The following is a 23,594-nucleotide window of genomic DNA, read 5'->3' on the forward strand; positions in this document are numbered from 1 at the left end:
CTCTCTAGATAATTCTAATGTGTAGCTAGGGTTGAGGACCACTGGTATAGTGGGAGGTTACAATGCTATTTCCCTCCTATTTGCCACACCCTCTCCCACAATAAAAATTTCCCCCTCTGGATATATTAATTGAACAATGATTACTCACATCTCATTATATTACTCAACATTTTTTTTCTTTTTTTTTCTTTTTTAGACCTCATCTCCAAATACCATCACATTGGAAGCTAGGGCCTCAACATATGAATTTTAGGGGGACATAATTCTGTCCATAACATTCTGTCCCTGCCCCCCCAAATTCATGTTCTTCTCATATGCAACAGCCCAAAGTCTTAACTCATTCCAGCATCAACTCTAAAGTCTGAATTTCAAAGTCTCATCTAAATGTCATCTGAATCAGACATGAGTGAGACTCAAGTAAAATATTGAGGACAGCATACTGTATGATAGTCCCTTACATCTGGATGGCACTTCAGAGCTTATACTTTCAAATACACTTTTTTAAAAAATTTGATCTACACAAGAATCTTTGAAATAGGCTGGGCAATGATTATCATTCCCATTTTGCAGATGAGGGAATAACTGCAGAGAGGCTGGATACTCGCCCAAACTCTCATCTAACTTCCTCAGTGCTCTTTGTGATGGTTTTCAATCTTTGGGAGCCTTGTCTCAACTTTACTTGCCAGGGTGGGTCAAGATTAGAGAAAAAAAAAGAGTAAACTGAAACCTCAAGTTCTAAAAGTGTTTCCTTAGGATGAATCTTAAGAGATTTGCATATGTACAATGAACAGGGGCATGAAGATGAAAGAGATACGGAAGTAGATGATATGAAGAAATATAGTACATTAGAGGAAGAGGGGTCTACTCTTTCTACCTTTTAGGACCCTTTCTGCTTGCCCTCTTATCCCACTCCCTATATAATACAACCTCTGCTTTCTTACTATTCTCAAACATAAATGTGTATCTAAGAATATTCCAGTTTTCTTCTTGGCTTGGAGCCTTGAGGTCATAGAATTAAAGTTTGTAAGAATCCATCTAGCCCTGCTTTGTGCTACCCTCCTCTCATGGTGGGTAGAATGGTTGTTCTTTAAAATCCCTGAATCTTGTATTAAATCTAATATGTGTGAGACTATCCAAAGCTTTAACTGATATTCAAAGGGATCCTTCACCCAAATGAAAGATTAAGAATCATTACACTGAGAAGTGTTTCTCAATGTATGCAGATTACCACCTGCATTGAATCATTTAGGTTTTTTTTTTTTTTTAAGGCAGATTCCTAGGTCCTAGCTCCAGAGAAAGTGTTGTCTCATAAACTACAAATAATCATATATAATGGTTATTTATATAATCATATATCCCCTAGACAGGATAATAGAAACTTCAAATCATATAAGGAAAGTACTATATATTTAAGTTCCTGTTTTCCATAAAGAGAAAATTTTCCTTTAAACGAAGTAGCAATCTACTCATCAGTGTCTCCAAGTCTGCTTTGCATTTCAGAACTTGTCACACTTGGTAACATATTTTTGGTGTGATTATTATTATATATGATATCTAAGGCAGGGGGGAATACTTCTCATTTTCTTCAGTCTGTTTACAAATTAAGCAATTTCTGCAGTCTGTCCACAAATTAAGCAAGACTATCACTTTTAGCAACACCCCCATCTTGTGGCAAATTGCAGCTATTACGGCCCCAGTTTTACAACGTGTATAGAGCCCAGCGGTTCTAACATGTTCTTGTTTAATCAGCTGCCCAGAATAGTTACCTCCTCGAAAAAGATTAATGGTATTCTTTTCCAGATTTTCACACTGAAAAAAACTATCAGAGGACATGTAGGTATATGAATTTTATCAATTTTTAAAGTTTTTGTTTTAAAACCCACAATCTTCTATATTTTTGTCATGATTTTAAATACACTGACACACTACTGTTGGTTAAATTTAAACATGTTTTACCTGCAGAAATTCTCTCACAAATAACCTGCAATAACTTGAAATGCATACCCTGTTGAACACGTCCTTTTCTCATGTATAAATTAAAATGTTTGCTGCATTTTGCAAAATGTCAAACCAACCAACCCCCACCCCCCCAAAAAAAAAAAAAAACCACACAATCTTCTCTTTAAATCTTTGGCTCCTTCTGATGGTTATTTTCTGCTAGTGGTTTGTTAGTTCATGACAAATGAACAGGTTTAGGAACAGCTTTTCATGATCGTTAAGCTTTTAAATCTGTGGAGTTTTACGGTTTTGAAGAATTTATTTTGCAGGCAATATGTGCGCCCGCCCCCGCCCCCGAAACAACAGGATAAAAATCTCAGAAGTAGAATTATGTTGTACAGAGAACCTTGATAAATACACAGGTGAGAGATGATGTTACAAGTAAGTGGATAAAAGGCCAGGCTAGTGGTGCAGGGATAACTGGTCATCGCATGGGATGAAAACATTCTTGTTGGTCCTCAACTTTTTAGAGCTGCCCCAAAACAAGGACTGCAGTCCCCTCAATGTATATGGCGTGTTGACTCAATTTCATTCTCGCTTCATTTCTCTTGAGGTATGGAGCACAAGAACCAGTCCCCACTTCTTACCCCTCATTTGGTGCGGGGCTACCCACCCATTAGATTTGAAAAAAGGTTTACTTGGGGTTCCTTTCTGACAAAACATCGTTTTCATTATGGAAAAATAGGAGCATACGGAGAAGTATCAATGACCATTTGTGTATTCCCACCATTCAAGAAGAATTAACATTTCCTAACATCCGATCATCTTGCTATGTGATAGCTGTATATACATATTCTCTTTATTGAAAGCGCCTTGCGTTGGCTATGTAGGTTGCTTATTATTATTTCGAGAAAGACATCTTTATGCATATATCTTCATCGACGTGTTCCCCTTGAAAGGCGGTAACTCGGAGTTTCTAACTGCCCTGAAAGGGCGGGCAACTGCAGCGGTCCGTGGGAAACAGCAGAGACACAGATTCAGAAGCGGAACGAAGGATCCAGACCCTAACCGCAACCTAGCTGTCGTCTACGACGCGCCCCCGGCCGCGCGCCCCCGCCCCCGGCGCGTGCTCGAGCCTGGCACCACCCGCCGGCACGGCTACTGCGCAGGCGCCAGGCATGGAGACCGGAAGCGGAAGGCTTGAGCGCGTTGCGTGTGGTAACCTGTGAGCGCAGGAGCCATGCGCGGCTTGGAGGAGTACGGGCCTCGCCCCACAGCGACCCCGTGCGGGTGCGTGAAGCCGGCTCTGGAGACAGGTAACTTCTAAGAGACTGAAGGTTCCGCATTCAGAAGAGCCCTAAGTACATGGAGCCGACCGCACTGCAGGGAAGGACGGGAAATGCGAGACCCTGAACGGACGTGGGTCGTTTTTCCTGTTTGTTGCGCAGGCACGGGTCATGTGCTCAGGCGACCACATGATTTGTCTTAGGCTAGCGGGATGACGTCATCCCTCCTGTTGTATTCTTGGTAGCTAAGGTGGGCCTGGTTTTGGCAGAACAGCCACGTGCAGTGTAGCGGCCTTTCTCTTGGGGAGTTCTCACTCTTGAAGGAGAGATGGGATGTATACAGCAGGTGTTATTGCCGATTCGGGATTAATGCCACGAGAGAGAAGCATCTCGTGCTGTACGAAGTGTAGGAAATAGTTTTAAACTGGGCCTTGAAAGATGGGCATGAGTTTGTTTCTCCTTATTTTCACCCCTGTTTTTAGGGCAGAATATATTAACTTTAGAAATTTAGAGGAGGCAAATGGAAAAAAAGATTAAAGTAGTCGGCCATCACCCAGAGAAAACCACTGTTAGTATCTTGGTGTCTACCTTCCATAATTGTTTCAGTGCATACACACTAGAAATATGAGTTGATATGTGACCCCGTTGTTTTATAACTTAAAAAAAAAAAAACCCTTAAGGTTCGTGAGAATCTTTTCCATGGCAATTAATAATGTTAATTTTGAGAGGTTGCACACTTTTGTTTTATGGATATGCTGTAACTTATTTAATCAGTTCCGTATTGCTGGGCATTAGGTTTTTACCGGTTTTCATTGTTCTAAATGAAAGTTTTGAAACTAAAAACTTTTTGTTTGTTCTAAATGTTTAACTTGAATTTCTAAAAGTATTGTTAGCTGGTCAAAGGTTGTGCCCATTAAAAAAAAATTGTTGCATACTGCCAGATTGCAGGCGTGATATTTTGACAGGCAGGAAAGAGCAGGGCTCAGAGGCCTACAGAGCATGGGGTCGGGGAGCTGTAAGTGAGAAGTGTTGGATGGGGGACTTCCCTGGTGGTCCAGTGGTTAAGACTCCGCGCCTCCAATAAAGGGCACCTGAGTTCGATCCTTGATCAGAAAACTAGATCCCACATGCATGACGCAACGCAGATCCCGCAGGCAGCCACAAAGATCCCACGTGCCACAACTAAGACCCGGCACAGCCAAATAATAAATAAACAGTTATTAAGAAGAAAAAAAGTGTTGGATGGAACAGGGCGGGTATTGGAACTATTGATTGGATTCAGTCTGTAAAGAACCTTGAATGGCAGGCTAAGAAATATGACATCTGTTGATAGTGGGCAATAAAAAGCTGAGGGAATAGCGAGTCGTAAGGAACTCAGTCTGGAGGATTTGTGTAGTGTTCTGAAGAGGGGAGGAACTGGCAGAGGGAAGACAGATTATAACAAGGGTGGGTTAATAGTTCAGGCAAGAGGTGAAAAGGACCTCAGCATTTCTGTCTGCACAAGACTTGTTGTTAAGCCTTGTGTACAAAAAGCCTCTGCATTAATAACTTGTTGGGTTTTTTAAATTATATGGTTAGTACAGTTGTAATATTGTTACATTGAGGGAAGAGCCTGTGTAAGGGCTTTAAAAATCTCTCCTTGCTGAGCACCTTCTCTTGTTCTAGGTACTTTACATATTTTAGACATCTTATAACTTTCGAAGATAGGTATTATTAGCCTTGTTTTATAGCTGCGAAAACTGGATTCAGAGAGGTAAGCTAGTGTAGCAGCCCTGTGTTGTTTTTGTCTTTTTTCTCTTTTCATACCAGCCACAGGCCCCCTGGGAACCTCTTCTCCCTCTTTCCTTGTGATTCTCATGCCAGTACTACTCTGGCATACCTATGCTCTTCCTATTCTGCATGTATGTAAGGCAGTTTGATTTAATTGTTGATTTACTTGTCCACTCTGTCAATATACTGCACATCTTGAGAGTGAGAACGCGTTCTTGTTTATGCTTGTTCCCATGCACTTAGCACAGTGCTTACCAAATGGTAGGTGCTTAATGTTTTCTTTTTTGTGTTTTTTGTGATGTGAGGCAAGAGGAAGAAAATCAGGATTCCCTTGGATGGATGTTTTCAGGCCTCCACTTCAAAGAGAGCATTCAAGCAGAATTTATATTTGGAAATTATCAAGCATTTGTATTTCATAGCATTTTATATCCCGAGAACAGGGGCACAGAGAATATATAAATAAGTTCCAGAGAGTTCAGATGTATTAGAATATGGTTAAGTTTCTGCTAGGTTATTAGGTGGCTATTTGATATGTTGAGAATGGTCCTAAACATTTGAGAGTGACACAGTTGAGGGACTCCTTCCAACATAGCTTGTTCAGTTCATTGCTTACCCAGTATTACCTTGCTTATGTTCTTATGGAGGTGCACAAAGAGGGTTGGAATAAATCTAACTGGTTACGGCTTCTATTTATCACAGCATATGTGTAACTTGTGAAAAACAGGTATAGACTGATTCAATGAAGTGATAGCTCAAGTTAGTTATAAACTTGTAGGCCCCCAATCGGAGTATCAGGGGCAGAAGTCTTTGATCATTACTGCAGATATGACATTTCCCATGATATTGAAGCACATTGTGAGTTTCTCTCAATCAACTGTTAACTCCACTGTGATGAGTTCTTTGTATTTTTTTCCCCAGATTTAGCACAGTATCTGGCAATTGTAGACACATGGGAAGTGTTTATTAAATAAAACAGGACATAACTAATTAGGATAGGAGCCCTTTTTGGCTATTTTTCTTCATGATATTTTTATGAACAACAGAGAATTGTTTGACCTCAGTTTCTTCATCTTTTTTTTTTTTTTTTTTTTTGAGAGTTGCGAGTTAAGTTTTATTTGGGGCAAAATGAGGACTGCAGCCCGGGAGGCAGCATCTAAGCTCTGAGAAACTGCTCCCAGTTTCTTCATCTTTTTTTTTTTTTAGCTCTTTATTGGAATATAATTGCTTTACACTCTTGTACCAGTTTTTGAGGTACACCAAAGTCAATCAGCTGTATTTATACACATATCCCCAAATTCTTCATCTTTAAGATGTTTACTATATTGATTCCACAGAGCATCGATGAAGATTTTTAAAAAAGAGTGCTTGTAAACATAGTTGGAAAAAAATTTTGTCATCAAAAATGTAAACGGTATGGATGGATCTTAGAATCATAATATTGAGAGAAAGCAAGTTTGATAACATACAGTTTGATACCAGTTTTTAAAAAATATTTATTTATTTATTTATTTAGGCTGCACTGGGTCTTAGTTGCAGCACATGGGATCTTTAATTGCAGCACGTGAAATCTTTAGTTGCAGCATGCAGGCTTCTTGCAGCATGCAGACCCTTAGTTGCAGCATGCATGTGGGATCTAGTTCCCCGACCAGGAATTGAACTCAAGCCCCCTGCTTTGAGAATGTGGAGTCTTACCCACTGGACCACCAGGGAGGTCCCTGATAGCAGTTTTTATAGAATTCAAAGACAAAATAAATGTTGTTTAGGTATGCATATGCATGTGATAAAATCATATTTAAGAAAAGAAGTGAATGATAAACATTCAGACTTTTGTTTATCTCAGGGTGAAAGATAGGGGAGAGGCAACATAAAAAGATACAAGTTGTTGGTAAAGCACTAGTTCTTGGGTTTGGTGTTGGTACACAGGATTTCATTTTAATATTATTTTTTATTATATGTGTGTTGCATGTGATATTTTATATGTATCACATAATTTAGTTTTTATAAGTGAAAAGTAATGAAAGGTGCTGTGAAGGACAGCTCCAGGCCTACATCACTGCCCACATGTGCTGATAGGATAGATTTAATGGAAGCTGGAAATAAAATGAGGTTCTAGAATGTCTTTATATCATCTCTTAAAAGAAGGTAATACAGCCTTTGTGAAATGTAAAATAAAAAGTTATCTATAAATTCAAAATGCTAATTGTGGATACCTTCTGCTTTAAACCTATATTGACGTTGCCTGGCCAATTTTTTCTTCTTTTGAAAGGAGTTGCTGGCTTAAAAACATTTTTTGAATGATTTGTGATTATTGTAAAAATTTTCGAATATTAAGAAATTACAGGGGCTTCCTAGGTGGCGCAGTGGTTGGGAATCCGCCTGCCAATGCAGGGCACATGGGTTCGAGCCCTGCCCCAGGAGGGTACCACATGCCGCAGAGCAACTCTGCCTGTGAGCCACAACTATTAAAAAAAAAAAAAAAAGAAATTACAAAGTTAAGTATAAAAATAATCCAACAATCTCTGTACCAGTTTTAACCACTGTTAACATTTTGGTTAATATCCTTCTAGATAGCTTTCTAGACATACATATGTACATGTTTAGTTAGGTAAATACATACAATTTTCATAAACAGGATTATGTTATACACATTCTGCTTTCACTTTTTCACTTTCCATTTTAATCAGTTTAGACACATAATCCTTTTCTCCATGCATGAATTTTTAAAAAAATTCCCCATGTTTTTATTTTTTTTATTTACAAGGGTAAGTCAAAATCTGCACTCCAATTGTATTAAAACTTCTATAAATTCTATAACCAGAGTGCGGATAATTTTTTACTCACCCTCGTATTATTATTGTTTGTGGGTTTTTTTGGTCTGGGTTGGGTCTTCGTTGCTGCGGGCTTTCTCTAGCTATAACGAGCAGGGGCTACTCTTCGTTGCAGTGTGTGGGTTTTTCCCATTTCGGTGGCTTTTTCTCATTGTGGTGGCTTCTCTTGTTGCAGAGCACGGGCTCTAGGCGTGTGGGCTTCAGTAGTTGTGGTGCACGGTCTCAGTAGTTGTGATATGTGGACTCAGTAGTTGTAGCTCACGGGCTCTAGAGCGCAGACTCAATAGTTGTGGTGTACGGGCTTAGTTGCTCTGCAGCGTGTGGAATCTTCCCAGAGCAGGGATTGAACCCGTGTCCCCTGCATTGGCAGGCGGATACTTAACCACTGCGCCACCAGGGAAGTCCTCCATGCATGAATTTCTAAAGTACCTATCCTCTTGTAGGCAAGTACTAGACAATGAGAACACAGCAGTAAATAAGACAGAAAAACTCCTGCCTATGTGGAGCTTACATTCTAGAGGGGCAGAGAGCTGCTGGAGCAAGCCTAATCTGAAATCTACCCTACTCTAAGTATTTTAGTACCATGATTCCATACAGTCCCTTTGTTGCTTAATTAAACTAGTTTGTTTCATGTGTTCTGTTGTTTTGAATTGAAAGCATCTCTACTTATACACAATCTCTGTCTCCTTAGCTTTTAATAATCTTTGTCTTGTATTTCACACTGCAGCCAATCAAAATGATTTGTTCCCTGCTTGTGCTATAAAATTTCTCATTTAGTTTTGTGCAGCTTATTCCCTCTGTTTGAAATACCCTCTTATCCCTGACCAAGATCACATAACATAGTAATTTGAATTATAGTCACAGTAGGCCTTCTAAAAATGAATTTTTCCTTTCATTCTTTCTTTCTTAGACCAGTGCTCTTTCCAGTTTATTATCTAAAGGCGTATATAATAACAATGTATATGTAATGATAGGGACATTTATATGTATTTGTGAATGCTGTAAGAATCTTGTTTTATAGTTGCATAACATCTAGTAGATTTTAAAACTGTGAAATCAGTGCATTAAAGAAAACATGTCATCCTGCATCTTTGCTTGACTTTCTCATTAATGATTTCTTATCTAATTTTCTTCTGTAGGGAATCTTTTAACTGAGCCAATTGGTTACTTGGAATCCTGTTTCTCAGCCAAGAATGGGACTCCCAGGCAGCCATCCATTTGTAGCCATTCACGGGCTTGTTTGAGGATTAGAAAAAGCATTTTTAATAATCCTGAGCATTCCTTGATGGGCTTAGAACAGTTTTCTCATGTTTGGTAAGTTGTTTTATAGTTAGAAATGGTACTTTGGACCATAACTTGCCCCTAAGTAAAGTACTCCAGTTGGAGGCAACCCTGCAGACTGCCAACCGGACCACCCTTATCTGTTGCAATGGGATTTTTGTACTGTATTCATGCATGTGATTGTCTGCATAACTTGCACACCTCAGGGAAGCCTTGGACCCACTGCGGGGGGCACATTCCATTTACAGTGGGTTCCATTTGTGTTGAATGACTCCTGATGAGCTGAAATCTGTACACCTTCTCGATTCTGTCCATGGGTCATTATCCTGTCCTCTAGACCAGGGGTCAACAAATTATGGCGTATGGATGAAACCCATCCCATCTTCTGTTTTCGTAAGTAAGTTTATGTGAACAGAGTCGTGTGCGTTCATTTATGTATTGGCTGTGGCTGCTTTTGTGCTACAGTGGCAGAGTTGAATATTTATAGCAGAGATTGGTTGACCTGCAAACCCTAAAATATTTACCAAGTGGTCCTTTTCAGAAAAGGTTTGTGGACCCTGCTCTAGACCCATGAAGTATTGTTTATTCAGGTACTTGACAAACATCTATTAAGGTCGTTGCATGTGCCAGTCATTGTGTTTTGGGCAATGAATATAGAGATAAGACTGTCTTCCTTCAAAAAAAAGGAATAATATTCTTCTTTTCCCCACTGATTACATTTTAATACCATTAAAAGCATTCTTTCTGTTTTAATTTGTAGGGATTAAAGTTTTTTTCTCTCTCAAATCATTATGATAGATTAACGTGTGTTCTTTTCTTGCTCAGTGGTTTGGTTTATCTTCAATAGGATTTTGTTTGTTTTTCACAAAAACGGTCATTTGAGCTGTAAGGCAAAAGTGCAGCCTCCCAGGCTGAATGGTGCAAAGACTGGCGTTTTCTCTACAAGGAGCCCACATCGTCCCAATGCAATAGGACTGACCCTGGCCAAACTGGAAAAGGTAGAAGGTAATTTCTACTTTTACCATTTTTTCCTTAACCAAAAGAAGTCTTATAAAATCAAGATAGTATTCAGCACTGGAAGTCATTGAGGTAAGTACCAATGGTGTTAACCCCTGAAAACCACCAGACATTGAAGAAAATGAAATGTTTAAAAGAATGTCAGCATTGAAACACTCTGAAATAAGTTCTCATAGGATGCTCAGAGTTAATATCATTATATTTATCAGAAGTTGTTAAATTATTTAAAAATAACTCAAGACTTTATAATCATTAAATTAGTAACCAAATTTTTTCTGACTTGGAATGCAGTAAATATAAGATGATCTATAAATAATTGGACACTCAAAATTTAACACACAGTAACTGGGTGCACATGCATGTGTGGTCAGCACATCTGACCACAAGGTCATGGATCATTTCCTCCTTGCAGCCCTGAGGAAATGAACGTGCATTGTGGCTCCAGTGCTGCTGTCCACTGTGACGTGAAGCAGAGGGTCTGGGATGAATGCACTGTAAATTGAACGTCTGTCAGATTGTGGAAGAACCTTTGTAGAATACCAGATTAGATTTAACTGCGTGTTCATATGCAACTGTGTTATTGAGCTGTTCATTTTTGAAAGTGTCCCGTTCTTGAATCCCTCTGACCTCACCAGCACATTTTTTCAGAGAGGCAGAAGATGGAATGACAGGTAGATGGGAAGTCAGGAGACCATTCCAGGCTTCAGCTTGTTAGTTTGTAAAGTGGGCGAAGGGAAGGATCTGCGATGGGATATTTTTGAGGATCTTAAGAGGCAAGGGTTCTAAGAGTACTTTGCAGGCTATGGGGTACTAAAAAGATGAAAGCCGTTACTTTGCTTGTTCTTTCCCAGAGCTGGAACTCCCTTGTTGAATTGTATTCAGCTGGACCTTGTGTAGGTTTTCCAGGAAAATTCAGTAGCCAGTCCTACTTGAGTTTTGTCAATTTTTGATGGCTAACCAACTTGGGTAACGGTATTGGAACGTTTTATGATCGTTTGTGCAACCCACACGTATTTTCTGAGCACTGAACATGTGCCAAGCATTGTTCTAGGTGCTGGGGATATAGTGGCAAACAAATTAGATAAAAATCCCTGCCCTACAGAGGAACTTAGCATTCTAATAGGAAAGATGAAATCAGAAAGGTGAAAGGCAAACACAGTAGCACCAGAGACATTCATAAAAAAGGGTTATGAGGATTAGTGTTTGTGTGATGCTTTGCAGTTTATAAAGAGTGTTCATGTACGTTATCTCACAGTGGCTTGTGGGCTTGATAGGGTAGCAGTTTCTGTGTTATGGATGAGGACACTGAAGCTCTGATGTTTGATAATTTACCCAATAGCATCCAGCCAGGGGGTCGTCTGACTTCAAGTCCCATGAACTCTCACCTGTGCTCCAGTGCCTCTCTTTCTTTTGCAGACATTGTTAGGCATAATCTACCCCTTAGAAAATCCAAAATCTTCTTTCCAGAGTTCCAGGTTCATTCACAATAAGCATGTTTTAGAAATCAGAGTCCTTTGTTAGTCATGTTTTTTCTTAATGGAGGTAGGATCAGATGTAATCACATGCAGCTTTTTGATTCTCATTAGGCCAGTTTTCCAAGGATCAAGTTAGTAGACTTTGCACCAGTAGAAGGAACTGAATAGCAGCTGTATAAGTAGGACAGCAAGGGACCTTTCCTTACTATTTGGTAATGATGACTTGTGTTCTGTCTGATTGTTTGATGGAGTATTAGATTTCTATTGCCGTGTGACAAATTACCATGCACTTGTCAGTTTAAACAGCACACATTTATTATGTGTTTAAAATATTATATTGTTTCTGTTGGTTAGGAGTATGGGCACAGCTGGGTCCTCAGAGTCTCACCAAGCTGCAATGAAGGTGTCAAGTGGAATGAGTTCTTTTCTGGAGGTTTGACTGTGGAAGAATCCACTACCAAGCCCACTCTGGTCATAGGCAGAATTCACTTCCTTGCCGTTGTAATTCTGAGGGTCCTGGCCTCTTGCTGATTGTTGGCTGGTGGCTGTCCGCAGCTCCTAGAGGTGGCCTGCAGCATCTAGAAACCACCTGCAGTGCCTTGCCACCTGGGCTTTCCCAGTGAGGCTGCTTGCTTCCTCAGGTCCACAGGGAGAGTCTCTCAAGTGAATCTGCCAGCGAACACAGGAGTCTTAGATAACATCATGTAGTCACTGGAGTGATATCAGGTCATACTCAAGGGGATTATACACCAGGAGTTGAGCATCATGGTGCCACCTTGGACTCTGCTTCCCACAGTGGAGATCATCATCAGTCCCACAGAGATATAATGAGCACTCTGATGTGCCTGGAACAGAGTTAGAAGCCCCTAGTGATGCAGAGTTGAGTTGGTCCCACCTAGTGCTCGAGGGCCTACTCACTGTCTAGGGGGAGAGACTGAGCAGGTCATTGGCAGACCATATGACGAGGGCTCCAGGAGAGGTTTGGGCACAGGTACCTCTGTGGAACCCAGAGGAAAGAACACATTTCTGGAAGAGCCAGAAAGGCTCTGTAAAGGAGGTTTTACTTGAGAGCCTTGAAGGGTAAGTAGGAATTTGGCAGTAAAAAGAGGGTGGGTTTCTAGGTAGGAAGAAAAGTGTATGTTGGCATCAGGTGTAAAAGGGCCTTGTGTGTAATAGAACTGTGAGTAAACTTGGTGAGGTTTAAGCAGTGCTGATTCTCCAATTGTTTGCAATGTTCTTCACTGTTAATATTTCTAAAAAGATGTTTTTCACATTATAGGTGGAGCCATATACCTTTCTGGAATCGACATGATTCATGGCACACCGGTACTAGACATAAAGCCCTACATAGCTGATTATGACTCGCCACAAAATTTGATTGAGCCTTTAGGGGACTTTAATTTACAGAATAACAAATGTAAACCAAAAACCGTGTCCTGGTGTGATGGCAAGACTGATAACTGTGACCAGCGACAGCTGTCAGGGTGCGAGGAACCACAGCCCTACAGTGGCACTGAGAAACCTAAATGTCCTGAAGATAGAACTTCAGGAGAAAATGATGCAAAACACAACACAGCAGAAATCCAGCAAAGCTCAGCTGAGCCCAGGGAGAGAGCAGCAGATCTGGGTGAAGAATCAGGAAGTGGTCCGAGCGCTAAGGAGACAGAAGGGCAAAGTGGCCCACGTCGCCTGGAGAAGAGCTTTTCCGAGGAGCAGGCAGACAGCAGGCTGAGGAGAGGGGAAGCAGTAGTGGTCCCACAAGGGCGCAGCACAGAGACGCTGCCCCAGGCTCTTCCCCGGCCTTCCAAGGCAGCTGGCGCACCCCGCCGCAGTGTGGCCCCCGCCTGGGTGAGGGAGGCCCCCGTGGCCACCTTGGGGGTCCGGTTTACTCCTCATGCAGAGATGGACCTTGAGCACCTCAGCTCAGTTGAACCAGGTACTTTCCATTTCTTGCTTCTGAATGAGAGAGGAGTTTTAGGAGGAGCTTTAGGCAACCTTGGTATTTCTGAGAGCAGTTACACAGAGTATTTGTCATTATGACTTGTAAAGAAATGTGGGCGTATAAAATCATATTTGGGCAATGTCGTCATCTGACGGCTTTCTGTCAACAACTGTTTGTTCAGCACAGTGAGTCCCAGGCACTTAGTCAAGTATTTGCTGAGAATGGCTGCTGCCCAGGAATTGGGCCTCTGGTCTGCTTGTGGCGTTGTTCTTGGTGTTCTCAAACAGCATTCAGAAGCTGAATTGTGCTTGCTCTGTACTGACGTGGATTGAGTTTTTTCATGTTTCACTATCTGCGTAGAGACATGTCACATCTTATCGTAACTGTTGGGGGGCTGACAGCTCAACCTCTGGCACAGAGCCCAGGAGTGAGAAGGAAAGAGTGTTTTAGCACAGAAATTGTCCCCATAAAGCCCCAGCACTAGAGGCATATACTTCACTGCAGAGGAGAGAGGCCACAGGGCTTTTACTTGGAGCCTGTTTACTCTAACACATGGTTATTAACAAACATTGTTATCTGGTTTTTCCAGCCCACAAGCAGATTCCAAGCGGCTTTCTAGAATGAAGAAAAGGCCCCTTAAAAAGTGGGTGCAGTGATTCCAATAAGAAGTAGCCAGTTAGTTGCCAAGGAGATGTCAGATTTCACCTGCCACTGCATGGTTGTGCTTCTCATTCTTTCCTAAGGTTTTCTTTTCTTTTTTCTTGTTTTTAAAATTTAGTTGTTTATTTATTTGCTTATTGGCTGCGTTGGGTCTTTGTTGCTGCACGCGGGCTTTCTCTAGTTGTGGTGAGCAGGGGCTACTCTTCATTGCGGTGCACAGGCTTCTCATTGTGGTGGCTTCTATTGTTGTGAAGCACAGGCTCTAGGCGCGCTGGCTTCAGTAGTTGCGGCACACAGGCTCAGTAGTTGTGGCTCAAACCCATGTCCTCTGCATTGGCAGGCGGATTCTTAACCACTGAGCCATCAGGGAAGCCCAAACTATGTGTTTAAACAGAACATTTGATTTTTAAACCGACCTCTTTATTTTTAAAGTTTTGTTTATGAAAGCTGTTTAATCACTGCGTACGGTTCATGGGAGGAGGAAGGTTCATTTTTTTGGGCGGGGAGGGGTGTGCTGCGCCCTGCACGGCTTGTGGGATCTTAGTTTCCCGACCAGGGGTGGAACCCGAGCCCTGGGAAGTGAAAGTGAGGAGTCGGCACCACTGGACCACCAGGGGAATCCCCAAGTTGTGTTCTTCTTATTGCAGGTGTTGGGCAGCCTTCATTTAAATATTTTCAATCAGCGGAGGAGGCAAGGAGTGCCATCGAGGCTGTGTTGTCCGCCGACCCTCGGTCTGTATATCGTCGGAAACTCTGCCAGGATCGTCTTTTCTACTTTACCGTAGACGTAGCACACGTCACGTGCTGGTTTGGTGATGGCTTTGCAGAGGTCCTAAGGATCAAGCCGGCTTCTGAGCCTGTTCACATGAGTGACCCTGCAGAGTCCTTGGTGTCTCTGGGATCGTGAATAGCCTCCGTCGCGTCTTTCCGACAGCCTAATTGACTTCACTGTGGCTGTTGGATTTTCTGTACAAGCTAATGAGGTGCCTTCCTTGCAGAAAGAAGCAACACTTTGTGATCTCACTGCTTTGATTGATTTGGGTTGTTCAAGATATTTATTTAAAAAACATGTATTTTAATAAACTAAGGGACATAGAATTTGGAGAAATCGCGATATCATGATCGCTTTTGATCAGTTAATATTGAAGAATCCAGAGGTGATGCTGTGTCAGTGTTTTCTGAAAGAAGTCAATTGTTGTTGGCATTTGATAAAACTGGACAGAAGCTGGGGAGAGGGAGATGTGTTCAGCAATTCATGTTAGTTTTTTTGCCTGAAAAAACCTGATGTCTCTATTTTATTCTAAATCAAACTGTTACAGTATCTTAAGAAACTAATAAATCAAAACCAAGTGGTTATAAAGATCTTTAGAGATTAAACCCCTGTGTTTTGGAGACTTTGCCCCCCCCCCCACACATGTATGTATGCGTATATATTTAATCCTGATTCCAAAATTAGAGACTAAGAATTCTTTGGATCAGAAAAGAAAGTCACTCTGAGAAGTCTAAGCAAATAACTTAATTACTGGTTTATTTCTTATTTATTCTATGACTGTTTACTGAGAACTACTGTGAGTTAGGTTTTGGTGATAGAATGAGATGAACAGGATGCAATTCTTATTGCAAGTCATAGTTGTGGAGGAAGAAGACACAAGCACATTGTTGAATTACAGCTAGATAAATAGAGTAATTAAGTCCCTACATGATTCCTGTGTAAGCACCACACAGGAAGCAGTTGCAAGAATGTACTGCCTATAGGTGACTTTAACGATGTGATCCCAGATAACTGAAGATTTATGATCAGCATAACCAAATTAGACATCTGTCAACATGACATAGGCTTTCCTAATCGCAACCATAAATCTTAATAGCTAATTGATCATGGTTTTGAAAAGAGCCCAGCTGCCTGCGGATACTTGCACAGAGTCATTTGTGGCTGATGACACTGCACTCCTGAAACAAACTGGGTTGTCTTTGAGGTTACTTAGAACCTCTTGGGGAGGTATATTTAATTTGACTTTTAAAAGTTTTTTATTTCGAGGTAATTATAGATTCATAGGAAGTTGCAAAAATAGTGTAAAGGGCCCGTGTACGCTTTACCTAGCTTCTTCCCATGGTAACATCTTACATAACTATGGTATAATGTTAAAACTAGGAAGTTAACATTGGTGCAGTCCACCCTTTATTTTTTTTTAATTTATTTATTTTAATTTATTGGCTGTGTTGGGTCTTCATTGCTGTGCACGGGCTTCTCAGTGCGGTGGCTTCTCTTGTTGGGGAGCACAGGCTCTAGGCACGAGGGCTTCAGGAGTTGTGGCATGAAGGCTTAGTTGCTCCATGGCGTGTGGCGTCTTATCAGACCAGGGTGTGGCATCTTACCAGACCAGGGCTTGAACCCGTGTCCCCTGCATTGGCAGGCAGATTCTTAACCACTGTGCCACCCAGGAAGCCTGTCCACCCTTTATTTTGATTTTGAATTCTTTTCTCTTAAAATTACTTTGAGACTGAGTCAGGTCTTGAAGCACAAAATGTTGATATTTAATATGGAAAAAATAACCCTGAGGACCACACCAACCATCCTCTAGCAAGAGGACTGTTCCGTTGTTTGGGGTTTTAATATACATTCTCAGGGGTTTAGAACTAAACCCTAAATATAATCCAGTTTTGTTCTCTGCCAGCTCACCAGTCTCTTCATTATCCCCAGTGTTTGGCCTTCTCCCTCTGCCTAAGCCCCTTTAGGTGATACCCCTTCCCGCTGCCCTGTGTAGCTGAGTATTACAGTGTTCTTCCTTTGGACGAGGTCAGGTCTGTTCTCTGATAATCCACCCTCTGGCCGGGCCACATGAGGTCAAGCTCATCCCGCTCCCATGTTTTCTTCAGCTGTTTCTCATATAACGTGTTCTCCAGCCTTGCCCCACCCCCAACCCTTGAGTCCCCCATGTGAGCTTTTGTCCCTAGGGAAGTAAGTGTCCTATTGTGAGGACATTTGTATCTCTGGGTTATGAACTTCCATCCCTCAGCAAGAGAAATCATTTAAGTAAATCTTCTATACCTTTTCATCTTGGAAACTTTTTCAGAAGAAAGGGACGCAAAGGACATCCACCTTAGAGCTTGACCTTAGCTTTTTGGTGCCTTAGGGGGAGCCCTGATAGCTGATTATTCTCACTGGCTTGGAGATAAACTCCAGGTGTGCAAGCTGTTTAAGTAATTCTGGCTTTCAGCCCACCTGACCCAGATTTCTAGAACAGTAACTTGCGCAAAAAATGCGGATACTTGTCAGTCACATATAGGAAGAGATTAGAAGTTTGAGTGCCATTTATTACACCGTAAAATTGTAGCCTGGTTTAAGGAGTGGGATGGATTATTCCAGCACGTGGAGGCTGCAGACAACCAGGTAGACTCATTAGCTCAACCCGTGAGCCATATGTTTGTAGTTTTCTTTTTATGTCTCTTCCAAAGGAGGCAGATGAGGACTCAATAATAATGAAATCTGTATCAGTTACTGAACTTTTAGCATGTCCTTGGCACTGGGCTACACACTTTCTCTGCATTGACCGGAGGTTAAGTGACGTGCTCAGGCTCACACAGCTGGTCAGCCAAGCATCGAGGATGTCAGCCCACCTGGCCTGGCCCCAGAGTTGGCTCCCTTCTTAGCTTGGCTCTCCTGCCTCCCCCAGTGCAGGTGCAGATGCTCAGCCAGCCATGCTGCTTTATTTGAGGGTCAGCAGCTCCATATGCTTCATAAGCACAGGATGCTTCACTTAGAGTGATGTTCATGGGAATCCAACCACTAAACGAAGAGCAGGAATGAGAAATACGGGCAGAGATGCCCATTCCCACCAGATCTGCCTGGAAGCTCCTGGGAAGCATCGTGGGAGATGTGAAGAGCACTGAGGCCAGCCTCACAAAGTTCCAGTGCTGCTTTCTGCTCTGCCCTGTGCGAGCTGTGTGACCTTGGGCAAGTCCCTGTGCCCATCTCCACATCCCTGACCTTACTGAATTGTTGTTACAAGGGTAATGCTTGGGAAAGTATTTTCTAAACTCTTCCATTGCCAGTAATCTTAGATCATTTTTTTATTGTGCCTGTTGTCATCAACACCCTTTTCCTGCCACCCTGCTCTGGCTTACCTGGCTGGACAGGCAGACTCAGGAGAATCAAGGGGTCCCTAAAATCCAGTGTATGGAAGGTCTTGTCTTATTATTATTATTATTATCATTACAGAGTTTTTTTTAAAAAAGACTTCTTTTAGCAAGTTATAGGATGTTTTGCTAAGGGAGCTGTCACAAAGTACCCCCACCTTAAGGACCCAATTGGCATTATGCCACCTGCCCACCTGGCTTTCCCTCCTGGGTAGCACATGTACCAGGAGCTGCCTTCACTGCCAATGCACACGACCCCAGCTCAGTCCCTTTCTCATGCACAATCCTCTTTAGCACCCTTGCTCTCCCACCTCCTTTCCTGATTCCAGCCCAGATGTTTCAGGATGGTCTGCATTTCTTTCATAAGAAAATGGAATTGTGATCATGATGTGAAATTATTAAGTAAGTTCTACCTCTGTGACAGAGAAGAGGCAAGCCATAAGGATGAAAGCTCAATGAAATATAATAGGGATTTTTGGTCATTGTTAAAAATAAGGTTCCTTATATAGGTAGCCGCTGAATGACTCTTCAGCATCCTTGCTATTCTGCTCTCTGCCCCCTTTCTGCCTTTGAGGGTTCCAGAAAGTGCGACTCACAGAGGACTCAAGATTTAGGTCAGTGCATGTGACTGAGTGACAAGCATGAGAAAAGCCTTTTCAGTGTCTGTGGCAGTGACGGCAGCAGCAGCAGTGGAGGGGGAGCCCCAAAACTCAGCGGTACACTCTCTGCTTTCTGATGGAGGGGCTCCTTAGCCTACGAACTCAAGCCACATAAACCAGTCAAGTTTGAGTCAATGTATGATTATGTTGCGCTGACAAAAATGGTAAGGTTGGATGCAATACAGTGTTTTCTGCTTCTTCTACCTTGTAGGTAACTTGAGAATTCTGTTCAGATTCTTCATGCAATTCAAGATATATACAATTTTTTATTGTGTTAACAAATTTTATTTTAAAAAATCACTCACATGCTAAACACTGAAGAAGTCTAATAATTCATCACAGTGGTATAGACGTTAGGTTTACAAAGTCATTTAAAATATATTGACTCATTTGGTATCTTAGCAACATTTTGGGTGGATTTTGCTTCTGGGCACTAAACTGGGAGCCTAACCGCTATTTAGGACACGCCTCAGCAGACTACAGTCTGAAGGCCAAGTTTGGCCCACAGCTTGTTTTTGTACCACCTAAGAGCTAAGATTGGTCTTTACATTTTTAAAAGGTTGTAAACAAAAACAAACAGCCCCCAAAGCAGAACCCATGACAGAGACTGTGGCCTGCAAAGCTGAAAATATTTACCATCTGGCCCTTTACAGAAGAAGTTTATGGACCCTGATTTAGAACATTATTTCTCTGAAAAGGTGTTTTGAGTTCCAAAAAGGTTATTTACAAAATAGGTTTTTGGGTTATCACATGCTTCTAAGTCACGGACTCTCAACGTTTTGAAAGGATTTAGTCATGTAGCCACGAGAGAAAACTTACCAATACAACATAAATAGTAAACTATGTTTTATAATGTTCTATTCATACATGTAAAATGAGATTATACATATCCCTGTTTATACATATGTAGAAAACTTCTAGAAGGATAAATACAAGCGTGCTAACAGTGGTTGCCTGGGGGTGGGTGTGTGTTCTCTGGGAGCTTATTGGGGAAGGGAACTTTTCACTTTATTCTCTTCAGTATGTTGTGGATTCTTTTCTAATCCTTAGCACATGTTATTTTTATAGGTGGAACATAAGGAGAGTAAAACATCCTAACTAAAATAAGTTCGATGTATATAAATATATAACTATGTATCTTTGTTGTCCCTCCCCCCCCCCCCCCAAAAAAAAAATCTGGTAAATATAGTTAGAGACATTTTTTTCCCGGAGCATCACATGTTGATAACAGAATCAGAAACCACACAGGTCACATCAGCTGTAGGCTGAGCCAGTTTGGAGCAGGTAAACTAGCTGGGCCTGGGTAGCTTGTTCCCAGGGATGCACTGACATTTTCTGTTTTTCCAAGACAGGGTTTTGGATAAGGCATTGTGCCTCCAGGCAGAAGACAGGCACCTTTGCGGATGGTGTTGCTGGCGGACGGCTGAGCTGCTGAGAGCGCCTTAGCCCTGCACTAGCCAAACCTGTGGAATTTGTCCAATGTGAATGAAGGGATGGGTCTCTGCTTGCAAGATCATTTCACTCTTCAGCTCCACCCACTTGTTCTCCGTCTGCTTACATTTAGTGAGCCCACAGGCCATGTGGCTGGTGGGGATTGCTCTCTCTGGGTCCCCAGGGCTGGCCCTTACCCATTGTCAGAATGAGAACTCTGAGCTAAGTCAGCAGGAAAGGAGAGGCTCGGAGCTGGGGATTGGCTGTTCCCACTGGGTCAGGGGGCTGTGCTGAGGTGGCGGTGGGGCAGACTAGGAGGAATGGCAGGCTGGCACGGTGGCAGGTAGCAGAGCTGAGCCTGCGTTGGTGGTGAAGTGGTGTGGTGGTGGTGAAGGCTGTCAACAGATTGGAGGCTTGGGCTCTGCCTGGGTTGGGGAGGAGTCGAGATCTGAGAGAACTGGCAGTGCCAAGGCAGGACTGAGCCCCAGAGAGATTAGGCGGGTTTTCCAAGGACCTCAGCAGCTTCAAGGCACGGACCTCCTCATATCTTGGAGCTTTCTCATCCTTAGTTCTTTGCCCAGTATCCTATCTTTGCCAAGATAAAAGGTCACATTCAAAGATATCTTCAATATAGGAGGACAACAGAAGTAAGAGGCGCTTGCAGATGACGAGGAAGGGGAAAACAAGTGACAAAAATGGATCAATTAGTGAACCATGGAAGAAATATCTGCTGGGCCCTCAGGTGGGAGGAGCTTGGTCATCAGCGCTTGCCCTCTCTTCCTCTTGGGAATCCTTCTACTGCCACACAAACAAGCCTGGGTTAGCCTGCTTGGGATACATGGCCGAGTCTCAGCTGACATTGAACCAGTCACCAGGCATGTAAATAAAGTCATCCTGTATCATCCAGCTGTATCTGAGTTGACCTCAGTGGTCCAGCCAACGCGAAGAATCATGAGGGGAAAAATTGTTTATTTTAAGCCACCAATTTTGGGGTGATTTACTATAAAACAAAAGCTAGCTTACACATTTAACTATCGCACTCTTAAGAAGTGGAAAATGAGTTTGACAGGAGGGCTTAACATGACAAAATTCTTAAATGATAAAGGGGTTTTTAGGGCAGGATGGATTTTTGTGATGAAAGTCATGAAAAGGTAGTAATAAATAATAGCTAGCATTTATCAGGCACTTCGGGTTAGGTATGGAGCTAAGCGTTTTAACGTGGATTATCTCATTAGGAGGAAAGATACTATTATTTCCATTGTGTAGATGAGAAGCTGAGGAGCAAGGACGTTAAATTACTCCACCAGGTCTCATGGTTAGAAAGAGGGAAGACTTAGGATATGAATCCTGAGTCTGTCAAACTGCAGAACCAACATTCTTAGACACTAATAACTCTAGGGTTTCCAGCTTAGGAGAATCTGCAAACAGCTGTTCCATAAATTCAAATGGAAGAGCCACGAAGTGGAACTAAAACTGAGTTCACCACCTCTCCCCCGCAGGTCACATCTCTGATTTCTGGATAAACATGGAGTGAACCCATGCATTTGTTTCTGTTGCTTGCTACAAATCCTAATAAATTGCAGCGAAAAAGAGCAAATTAAACCCAAAGCAGGAATTAGTGAAACAGAAAGTTAAAAGAAGTCAATAAAACCAAAAGCTGGTTATTTCAGATCAACTTGACAAACTTCTGGCCAGACTGATTAGAAAAAAAAAGCCCAGCAATTAGCAGTATTAGGAATGAGAGGTGACAGCTCTATAAATTATACTATTTTAAAGGAATATTATGAACAACTTTGTGCCAATACATTTAAAAAACTTAGATGAAATGAATAAAAAATATGAATATACAAATTACCAGAATTCACTAAAGAAGAAATAAATAACTTGAAGAGCCCTTATTTCTATTCAAGAAATTAAAATTGTAGTTAAAAACCTCTCACAGAAAACTTCAGGTGCAGATGACTTCCCTGATGAATTCTATCAAACATTTAAGGAAGAAAAAATAATTCTAAATAAGCTCCTAAAATATCGAAAAGGAGGGAATACTTTCCAACTCATTCTATGAACCCAACATTACCATGATACCAAAACCAGACAAAAATATTACAAGAAGGAAAACTATAGGCCAATATCTCTCATTTGCAAAAATTCTAAACAAAATTTTAGGAAATTTAATCCAGCAACATATTAAAGGATAATATATCATGACCAAGTAGGATTTATCCCAGGAATGTGGAGTTGGTTTAACATTAAATAAACCAAAATAATTCACCATATTTGCAAACTGAAAAAGAAAAACCCTATATGATCATTTCAGTAGATGCTGAAAAAACATTTGACCAAATATAATATCCATTCCTAATAAAAACTCTCAGGAGACCAGGAATAGAAGGGAACTTCCTCAGTCTGATAAAGGGCATCTACAAAAAAACCCTACAGCCAGCATCATACTTAGTGGTGAAAGACTGACTGCTTTCCAACCTAAGGTCAGGAACAAGACAAGGATGTCTACATATGTCACCTTTACTCAGTATTGTACTGGAGGTGCTAGCTAATTCAGTGAGGCAAGAAAAACAAAAACACACAGATTGGAAAGGGAGAAATATAATTTCCCTTATTTACAGATGACATGTCTATGTAGAAAATCCTAAAGCGCCAACAGAAAAAGCCACTGGAACTAATAAGTAAGTTTAACAAAGTTATGGAATATAAGGTCAAAAACAAAAATTAATTTTATCTCTATATATTAGCAGTGAACAATTGGAAACTTAAAAATAGCATTTATGTAAAAATATGATATAGGGATAAAATTTATCAAGATATGTGGAATATCGGTACACAAAAAATTATAGAACATTGCCAAGGGAAATTGGAGGTCTAAATACATGGAGAGATTTACAGTGTTCGTGAATTGGAGGACATGGTTTCATTAAGATATCAACTCTCCTCAAGCTGATTTATAGATTTAAGGAAATGGAGTAGGCAGACACTCTGAGGCAATGAGCACTTCAGTGGGAAGATCCCGAGGCTGGCTCTGCATCTCTGCCTCCAGTATGAGCCTCAGTCCATCAGCAAGCTGCTCTTTAAGGTTTGGCCGTTCCAGATCTTGGGCAACCAACACTCTTCTGGGGGGGTGGGAGATTCCTAGGTCACTGGACCCCCTCGGCCAC

The 23,594-nt window shown here is 41.6% G+C and overlaps 1 protein-coding gene across 6 annotated transcripts; it reads left to right on the top strand.

Annotated features, from left to right (window-relative positions):
• The first annotated feature begins 3,139 nt into the window (after window positions 1-3,139).
• On the top strand, window positions 3,140-15,553 carry TRMO (tRNA methyltransferase O). Of its 6 annotated transcripts, none has more exons than XM_057724327.1 (5): window positions 3,143-3,254; window positions 8,962-9,136; window positions 9,951-10,108; window positions 12,875-13,531; window positions 14,845-15,553. In XM_057724327.1, exons 1-5 carry the CDS (start codon window positions 3,179-3,181, stop codon window positions 15,102-15,104), a joined length of 1,326 nt encoding a protein of 441 aa, XP_057580310.1. In that variant the 5' UTR covers window positions 3,143-3,178; the 3' UTR covers window positions 15,105-15,553. The 6 variants fall into 6 exon arrangements, with proteins under 6 accessions (XP_057580315.1, XP_057580310.1, XP_057580311.1 ...); XM_057724328.1 differs by having other exon boundaries at window positions 8,962-9,135; window positions 9,977-10,108; XM_057724330.1 differs by having other exon boundaries at window positions 3,167-3,357; window positions 9,929-10,108.
• The last annotated feature ends 8,041 nt before the right edge of the window (window positions 15,554-23,594 follow it).

The sequence above is a fragment of the Hippopotamus amphibius genome, chromosome 2 (genome assembly GCF_030028045.1).
Source record: "Hippopotamus amphibius kiboko isolate mHipAmp2 chromosome 2, mHipAmp2.hap2, whole genome shotgun sequence".
NCBI classification, from domain to species: Eukaryota; Metazoa; Chordata; class Mammalia; order Artiodactyla; family Hippopotamidae; genus Hippopotamus; species Hippopotamus amphibius.

Excerpts from the sequence above, each read along its gene's own strand:
- TRMO (XM_057724327.1), top strand. The coding sequence starts at position 3,179 with ATGCGCGGCTTGGAGGAGTACGGGCCTCGCCCCACAGCGACCCCGTGC. Across the intron at positions 3,255-8,961 it reads GAAGCCGGCTCTGGAGACAG|GGAATCTTTTAACTGAGCCA; the intron begins GTAACTTCTAAG and ends TTTCTTCTGTAG. Across the intron at positions 13,532-14,844 it reads CCTCAGCTCAGTTGAACCAG|GTGTTGGGCAGCCTTCATTT; the intron begins GTACTTTCCATT and ends TTCTTATTGCAG.